This window comes from Erpetoichthys calabaricus, chromosome 2, assembly GCF_900747795.2.
Source record: "Erpetoichthys calabaricus chromosome 2, fErpCal1.3, whole genome shotgun sequence".
In the NCBI taxonomy this organism is placed as follows: Eukaryota; Metazoa; Chordata; class Cladistia; order Polypteriformes; family Polypteridae; genus Erpetoichthys; species Erpetoichthys calabaricus.
Window position 1 is genome coordinate 129160472 of NC_041395.2, and position 9743 is coordinate 129170214.

Here is a 9743-nt window from a genome sequence, read left to right on the forward strand (position 1 = left end):
GCTTCTCAAAAGCTATCATAAGAGTAGGCTTAGAATAAAATAATGGATCTTAAGATAGGTCATCATTCCACAGCTTTGAGGCTCAGTAGCAAAAAGCTTAATCTCCCATTGTTGTTTTATCAGATTAAGTAGTATCAGATTAATCTTTAGTAGGCTGGCATCTTGAGATCCAAAACTGAGTCCAAAACAGAACTGATCAAAGACAATCAAGATGGTGGCTTTAAAGACCCAGTCAGGAAGTGACATCATCTTTAGGGCCCGAACCAGAAGTGATGTTTTCGGGACCGGAGGTAACGTCATCTCTGGGCCCAGACCTGGAAGTGATGTCATCGAGGGTGCCGGAACCTGGCAGGATTTCCTGGGAACACTCTGCAAGTAACTGAGAAAGACAGTCAGCACACTCTGCCACCCCCTTTAGCTGCCTCCTACTCGCATATGTGTGCCAATATATATACATATTTATATATAAATATATGTGTGTGTGTGTATATATACACAAAGTGAATGACATTACAATGGCACATGTCAAGGTTAGGAGTATATCAGAAAGTCAATTGGTACTCATAATCGCTATGTCAAATGCAGAACATATGGCCTGGTGTAAAGACCTGAGAGACTTTGATGACGACTAAATCATTATAGCCAGACAACTGGGTCAGAGCATTTCCATAATGACAAGGCTGTGTGACCACTTATCAACAGTGGTCAGAGAAGGGAAAAACCACAAACTGCTGACACTAGTGTGATAGGTCAATGAAGGTTACGGTAGAAATGTGTCATGACATATATAGATAGCATCAAACCCTTCTGCTTATGGAGACCAATCAGAGTGTCCATGCTTACCCCTGTCCACCACTGGAAGCATCCGCAATGGCCATTCAAGCATTGGGAACTAGATCTTGGATGAATGAAATAATGTTATCTGGTCTGATCAGTCCCGTTTCCTGATGTATATTATGGATGGTTGGATACATGTGAATCATTTACCTGGAAAGAGATACACCAGAATGCACTGTTGAAAGAAGACAGGTTGGTGAAGAAATTGTGATGGGCAATGTTCTGTTATAAAATCCTGGATTATGGCATTCTTTTGGATGTTAATTTGAGGTGTATCATCTACATAGACATTGTTGCAGACCAGATACACACCATTATGGCAGTAGTATTCCTGGAAGAGGCATCTTTCAGCAGGTTAATGCACCCAGCCACACTGTGTGAATTGTTATGGAATGATTTTGATGACCTTTATAATGAAGAGTTCAAGGTGTTGTCAAGGCCTGCAAATTTTCCTGCTCTCTTTACAATTGATCATCTGTGGAATGTGTTGGAACAACAAGTCTGATCTGCAGTAGCTCCACTTCACAACGTACAGGAGTTAGAGGACCTGCTGCTAACACCCTGGTTTCAGATACCACAGGAAACCTTCAGAGGTTTAGTAGAGTCCATGTTTTGGCAGGTCAGCACTTTTTGGTGGCACTCAGAGATGCAACAGCTTATTAGGCAGATGGTTATAATGTTTTGGCTGATCAGTGTATATCATTAACATATATTGTATGTATGATGTTGTATTTAATATATCATGGTCAATTCATTATTGGTCATTGATACAACACTACTTGAACTTGTTTGTTAGAGACACACAAGTAAGAGTCTCAATGTACTGTATATACATTACAATGTACTTGAAATTAAAAATGTGGTCATTCAGTCATCGTCCAACCCACTATATCCTAACACAGGGTGATGGGGGTCTGCTGGAGCCAATCCCAGCCAACACAGGGCACAAAGGCAGGAACAAACCCCGGGCAGGGTGCCAGCCCACCGCAGTAAAAATGTGGTACAATTAGGAAATTTTGTTTGTCTTTATTGTAGTAATATCACTTTAAACACTCTACTGTCTTCATTAAAGTGCTCCATATGACAGTTATTTCATTAGAAATGTTTTTCTGTGAAATTTACTTTGCAGAAAATATTACTTGTGTTTCTATTCTGATGATTCTGTATAAACAATATAAAATAGTGGTATTTTAAAGGTTTTTGGTTTGAAAGCTTTTGTTTTAAAGATAGTCAGTGGGCATAAAATGCAGTACATACTGTTTTGTGACCATGTATTTTATGTGTTTGAGCTGTCTTCTTCCAGTTCTTATTAATTACTGAATTCCTCAAATGTATTCATTTCAGATTTAGCTAAGAGACCCAGAACTGTAACCAGGAAATCTTAAAGACTAATCAGCTGCTGTAAGAATATTTCAGAAGCATAAAGTGATGTAATCCTATCACAAAGCATAAAGTGTCGCAAAGGGACATACCCACTAAACAACATCTCTGGAGATGAAATCATTTTGTATTAAAGTATAAATATCAAAACACTTCTTAGGCTTGTGCTCTGCAACAATGAAATATACGTTATGGATGTTGATTTGTCTAGCTCTCGTTTATCCAGTACCTGCTTCAAAGGACTCACTGTGTGATATTCAGGGAAAATTTACTTTTAATGCTTTGTATAAACCTGGAGATATTGTTCTGGGAGGCATATTTATTGCTCACTTAAGAGCCATACCTCCAGATATGTCTTTTAGATCTAAACCTGAACAGTGGAAATGTGAGGGGTGAGTTAACAAATGCATTCACATTGTAGCGAATATGGTAGACCTGAACTTTACATTTATTCTTATATATGTGTTGATGTGTTATATATTTATTCTATTTTGTCTACCACTCCACCAATGTGCTGTCCTTATGCAGTACAATATATATAAATTATTTTATGTGATTTTTTTCCCCCTATCTTTATGTGTAATTAATTAGAGAATTTTGAATAGATTCTTACTGATAATATACTTTAAAAAATTTGTAACAATGTTCCTAGTGTGTTTTTTAAGCTATAATTCTACCTAACAAACAAAACCAGATTTTAAGTGATTAATTTTGCAGAGTGTATATATTATAGCTTTGAGACTATCACAATGTAAATCAAATAAAATATAAATGAACAATTTATTTCAAGCTACCCAAATCAATTAAAGGTAGTTTAAATAATGTTTAACCAATTAAAGTAAGAAAAAAATAACCTGTGTGCTAGAGAGAAAGATTTTTTTTTAAATGTCACAAGAAATGTGTTCCTATGATGAAATGATGTCTCCTCCAGGGTCCAGCCTACACCATGTTTGCACAGAAACTGAGTGAATAGTTGCTTGTGTTTATTTTTATAAATTACCCATGAATTCATCATTCTTACTGTCCTATTAAAATAAAGAAATGCCTCTCAAAATGATTATCATATTGTATTAATCTTTCAAAACAGCTTTGATCTCTCAGTATTTCAAAGAATGCAAGCAATGATCTTTGCCATTGAAGAAATCAACAAGGATGAAGCTCTTTTGCCGAACCTCACTCTCGGCTACCGAATCCTTGACAATTGCTTGAATCTACAAATGTCTCTGAGGGCAGCACTGAAGCACATTGGTGGTTTGGAAGATTCTGCGTCTGATTACTCCTGCCAAGGTCTCCCTCCTGTTGTTGCGATAATTGGAGACCCCGTATCCTCACATTCAGTTGCTATATCAAGAGTTCTGGGGTTGTTTGGAATTCCTTTGGTAATGTATCCCAGTCCTATCTTAATACTGTCTCATAGGACACATCCAGTAAAATCAAATGTTGTTATGCTATTTATGCTGCATTAGTCAACAGATAAGCTAGTCAGTGTTTTTGTGTGAAAAATACACTTTTGCAACTTAATTGTTTATATACTGTATAATCCTATATAACTCTGGCAGCAGTTTCATAATTAAAAGTGTACTGCTTTATGACTGTGCTCTGCTGTAGAAAATAAATTCTATTTTCAGCTAAACTGCATTATTCCACCCTTTGAAGTAAAGTATATTGGAGGTTTTCTTTAATATACTGTACTGTAAAATCACATTACTTGACTTTCACTCAAAGATGATTTAGTTCAGTATTCTGAGAAAAAAGTTTCATATATATTCAATACATCATGGTTTATAAATTCCACATAACTGTAGATTGTTATAAATTTTATATCATGAAAAAGAAATTGTGCATATATATCTAGCCACCCATTTCTGGAGCATGTATGTCTTTATAAGGGTCACAGGGCACTGCAGTTTACCTTGGCATCAACAAGTACAAGGCAGGGACCGTGGTTGGACATGACACCAGTGTGTAACAGGGCACACTCACTCAGACCAGACCCATTTAGAACAGACAATTTACTTAATCTGCATAGAAAAGAAGAGGAGCATACAGAGAGAAACACGCAGAGTCAGAGAGACACATACAGATGAACAAGGACCAGACTCTGATTCAGGTCCATTTTCACAGAACTCTAATATGTCCTTTACAGTTACACAGAAGTTAAATGTAAGCTGAACACATATTTTTGTGTTTAATCTCTTCATTAGTATCTGTTTAAAAAATAGTAAATGGAAATGTGGACACTATATTTGCCAACTGCCCATTTTCTTTAGACAGTTTGTTCACAACTGTTAAAATGGACATTTTTGCAAACTAATTTCAAGGTTTATTGCTATTTAGTGTAATAATTGAAAGTTTTCTTGGAACTGAAATGGTGTAGATATTCCATGGTGATCGGGAAAGGATTAAATAGTAATGCTGTTTGCTTATATTTTTAACTTACAACATGTAGTACTATACAGTATGTAATTTCATTTCAGGTGAGTTATAGTGCTTCATGCTCATGCTTGAGCAACAAACAAGAGTACCCATCATTCTTTCGGACAATACCAAGTGATATCTTTCAGGTCAAAGTGATGGTTGAGATTATCAAGCATTTTGGATGGACCTGGGTGGGGGCTGTGGGAAGTGATGATGATTATGGACGTTATGCCCTCTTGAGCTTTAATGAAGAGGTCAATAAATTTGGATGTATTGCTTTCTCAAGAACATTCACAGCCAATGAAAGAGAAAAAATGTTACAGATCATCCACACCCTAAAACAATCTACAGCTAAAGTCATTGTTTTGTTTATGCTAAAATCAGAAGCAACTCTGTTCTTAAATGAAATTGTTTCCCAAAATATTACTGGAAAACAATGGATAGGTAGTGATTCTTTAAGTGGTTTTCCTGGTTTTGCCAAAAATGAGAACTTCAAATTTTTTGGTGGAACAATAGGAATCAATGCAAAAAGAGGGCTGATTCCAGGGTTTGAGAATCACCTTCTTCAGATTCAGCCCAGTATGGATGGCAATAATAACCTTTTAGCCCAATTCTGGGAAACAATGTTTGGATGCACGTTTACAGAAAACAATACCACGTATTTATCATCCAAAGTATGTACAGGAAAAGAGGACATTCTAAACACAAAAACTGCATACAGTGATGTATCAGAACTAAGAACAACGTATAATGCCTACAAAGCGGTGTATACCTTAGCCTATGCTCTTCATAATTTAATATTTTGTGAAAGTGGAAAAGGACCATTTGAAAATAATGCTTGTGCAGACATCAAAAAGTTTCAACCTTGGCAGGTAAAGCACTTTTTTTTTGCTGAAAAACAAGCAGCTCTTACTCTTTACCTTACAGAATTTTATTCCATTATCTTGCTTCTACAATAACTTATGTATAACATAATTGGCTTCATACTCAGTGAACAGCAGTATGTCCATTTCTTTAGAGTGCTCCTGGAATTGTCAGCCACCCTAACAATTAGAATTTCAGTAACATTTTTCAAATATATTTCATTTAAAATTTTCTTTTATTTGACATATTCAAAAGCTTGTGTATTTTACAACAGCTTCTGCACTACCTGAAGACGGTCAGCTTCGTGACTAAATCTGGAGACAGAGTGGCATTTGATAAGAATGGAGATGTTCTACCAATGTATGACATTTTGAACTGGCAGCGTGCTGATGATGGCAGTGTCATTACTAAAGTGGTTGGTGTGTTTGACGGATCCTCCACAATAGGGAATGAACTTGCACTTAATGAAGATATGATGTTTTGGAATTTTAATCATGGAAAGGTTAGTAAAATGTATTTTTCTGTCCTTTCTTTCCCCTAGTGCTCCATGCTAAGTGGAAAATACTTTCTGTCAATATATGTAATTAAGAACTAATTATCTTCATCGTACACAATGTACAATATATGCCTGAATGTGTGTGAGACAAGGAGAGAGAATTTTTAGGACAAACCTTCCAGTAAAGGCAACAGTTCAAGTTTCTTCAGACTGTAGGAAATAAATATTAATGATATCACTCCTGATTTTAAAAGTAATCCTTTCATATTAGTAGCTGGAAATATGAAATCTTCTTTAAACTATCTATCCACCCATCTATCTTCCAAACCTGGTTATCTGGAGCAGCTCAAAGCTGTCCCAGCAAGTAATTGTCACTAGGCAGGAATGAGGTGCCGGCCAATCACAGGGCAAATACATACATAGCATCACCAATTTAGCATCACCAATTTGTCTAGCCTACATGTCTTTGGATGTGGAAGGAAACTGGAGTGCCTGTAGTTAGCCTACTGATGGAGAGAATGTACTGGGACATGAAGTTCAGTCTCCTTGTTGCGAGACAGCGCTATCACTGTTTCTTCTCCAAACCATTACGTTTAAAAATATAAATTTTTCTCTCTAATATGTCATCTTCTGAGGACAGGAATTATTTCAGAGGAATTTTGGTGTTTTGTTTTAAAATTGAAATTCTTAAACTCTCAATGCTAAAAGCTTGTGCTATGATAGTTGATTACAATATTATGGGTTTGGAATTTACTTGCTGAATGACTTTATGCATGCAGTACAATTAGTTCTAATCACTTCTAAGGACTTTACCTTGCAGTCAGTGATGTTCTTCAGTATTATGCACACGTACAGGAGAGCCATGCAGAGCATTCATACTGCCACTGCTCATTATTCATGACTTTAACTGTTGCTCAGGTGCCCGAGTCAGTGTGCAGTAGAAGTTGTCCACCTGGCACAAGAAAGGCGACCCGCAAAGGAGAACCAATTTGCTGTTTTGACTGCCTTCCCTGTGCAGATGGTGAAATAAGCAGTCAAGTAGGTAAGCATCAAATGAATATATTTCCAAAAAGAATAAAGAACTGATCCATCCAATTTCACCTGAAAAATAAGCACCTTCAATAAAATCTAAAGAAAACATAAATTTCAGATTAAGTTTAATTCATATAGACTACATGGCCAAAAGTTTGTGGACATCTGACCATCACACTTATATGAGCGTCCTGAACATCCCATTCCAAAACCATGGGCATTAACATGGAGTTGGACTGTTCTCTGTAGCTAATCTTCCTTTACTCTTCTGGGAAGGATTCCCACAAGTAGTGTGTCTGTGGGAATGTAAGCCCTTTTAGACAAAAGAGCATTTGTGAGGCCAGGTACTGATGTGAGGTGAGAAAACCTAGCACACAATCAGCAAGGTGTTCAGTAGCCTTGAGGTCAGGACTCTGTGCAGTTACACACGTTGTTATGGACTTGGCTTTGTGCACAGGGGGCACAGTCATGCTGGCACAGAAAAGGACCTTACTCAAACTTTTTTGCCACAAAGTTGAAATCACACAGCAGTTTAAAATGTCTTTGGATGTTGTAGCATTAACAGTATCCTTCACCAAGGGGTGAAAAACAGCACCCCCTCCACCAAACTTTACAGTACGTGCTATGAAGACAGGAAGAAGGTAGCATTCTCCTGGCATGCACCAAACCAAGATGTGTCTGTTGGACTGTCAGATAGTGAACCGCGACTCATCACTCCAGAAAACAGGTCCAATGGCAACATGCTTTACACCTCTCCAGCTAACACTTGGCATTGTTCATAGTGATCCTAGGGTTGTGTGTTGCTGCCTGGCCAGGAAACCCATTTATTTCAGTTCCCAATACATAGTTTATGTGCTGATGCTGCTTGCATAGGGAGTTTGTAACTCTATTGTGAGTAAATCAACAGTGCTACACACTTCAACACTCAGTGGCTCCTCTCTGGGAGTTTGTGTGATCTACCAATTTGTGGCTGAGCTGTTGTTGTTCCTAGACACTTCCACGTCCCAATACTAACATTGACAAGTGACTGAAGCAGATCGAGCAGAGTAGAAATTTCATGTACTGACTTGTGACAAAGGTGGCATCCTATGACAGTGCCACATTTTAAAGTCACTGACCTCTTTAGTACGACCGATTCCATTGCCAGTGTTTGTTAATGGGGATTGTGTGGCTATGTGCTTGATTTCATGTGCCTGTTACCAATGGGTGAGGATACATTCAATAGTTTAGAGAGATTTCCACATACCTTTGGCACTATAGTGTATCTGACAAGCCATCCAAACATTCAGATGTTAAAATTGTATGTCTTCACAGTGAGAATCAAGTAAAATACTCCAAATTGGTGATAAAATTAATTATACAATTTGATTCTGATTTACCTTTGCAGTTCAAGGACTTGCTGCCGCTTTTAGTGGTAGACCTATGTGTGAATTTGTCCTGGGATGGGCTTGACACTCCATCCAGGGTGAAATCCTGACGTTTACACACTGCTGTCAAAATAAACTGTAGCTCTTTGTAACCCTTGAAAGAGGAAAAGGGAAAATAAATAATATGTTACTTTATACCCTAATTTAGTTATGCTGTATCTGACCCTAGGCAGTATGGCTTAGTCGATAGTGTGTTGAACTTTGAAGCAAAATCCTCAGCTCACTTTGTGAGCCTAAGTCAGTGCTCCAACCACGAACAAAAGAGGTTAATAACCAGTAAGGTTATTGCCTGATACTGTCAACTGCTTTGAATAAAAGCATCTTTAAATAAGCAACAATAATGACAGATCTAATTAGACACAGTCTCATCAGGTTTGCATTGCAGCCATTCTGCTTACTCGGGTAGCTGAACTTATTGATATTTCTAATTAGTTGAGACCAACTGCAACAGCAGTGAAAGCAAGACAGGAACCAACCCAGCATGAGGTGCCAGCTCAGGATGATAAACCATGCCCACCAGGAAAATCAGCCTCAACAGATGCAGCACACACTAAACAAAAGGAGTATGTGAAAACTGCCTTCAGATGTTGATTGGCTCAAATTTGATCCCCAAACCGTGGAGTCATGAAACTTGAGGCATGTGCCTTTTTTTCCGTCAACTCCCCTGTCGTTTACTGTTTCTGCTTAGCTTCCATGTTTTGAATTAGAAAAATGATTAGCCATAAAACTTAGGAGGAACTTGCTCTGGTTAAGAATTATATTTTGCAAAGGTTTATTGCATCCTTAATTTGTTTTAGTGCTCTTTGACTTTCAACATTATTGTTAAACAGATGACATGCGTAATATTGAACTGTGCAGAGTTCTCAAACATTTCTGTTTCGCAGATTTCAACTCATTTAGTTTCATAATTCTGAAAGGAACAAAATGCATGTACAGTAATCCCTCCTCCATCGTGGGGGTTGCGTTCCAGAGCCACCCGCGAAATAAGAAAATCCGCGAAGTAGAAACCATATGTTTATATGGTTATTTTTATATTGTCATGCTTGGGTCACAGATTTGCGCAGAAACACAGGAGGTTGTAGAGAGACAGGAACGTTATTCAAACACTGCAAACAAACATTTGTCTCTTTTTCAAAAGTTTAAACTGTGCTCCATGACAAGACAGAGATGACAGTTCTGTCTCACAATTAAAAGAATGCAAACATATCTTCCTCTTCAAAGGAAACAGAGAGGAAAGCAAACAGATCAATAGGGCTGTTTTTCTTTTAAGTATGCGAAGCACCGCCGGT

The 9743-nt window shown here is 37.6% G+C and overlaps 1 protein-coding gene across 1 annotated transcript in view; it reads left to right on the forward strand.

Moving 5' to 3' along the window:
• Positions 1 to 2394: 2394 nt before the first annotated feature.
• Positions 2395 to 9743, forward strand: part of LOC114645347 (extracellular calcium-sensing receptor-like) — a 24425-nt gene continuing 17076 nt past the window's right edge. The window contains exons 1-4 of the mRNA XM_051922515.1: positions 2395 to 2609; positions 3305 to 3596; positions 4695 to 5507; positions 5774 to 6001. Coding sequence (XP_051778475.1) covers positions 2395 to 2609; positions 3305 to 3596; positions 4695 to 5507; positions 5774 to 6001 — 1548 coding nt within the window. The remainder of the gene's footprint in view (positions 2610 to 3304; positions 3597 to 4694; positions 5508 to 5773; positions 6002 to 9743) is intronic.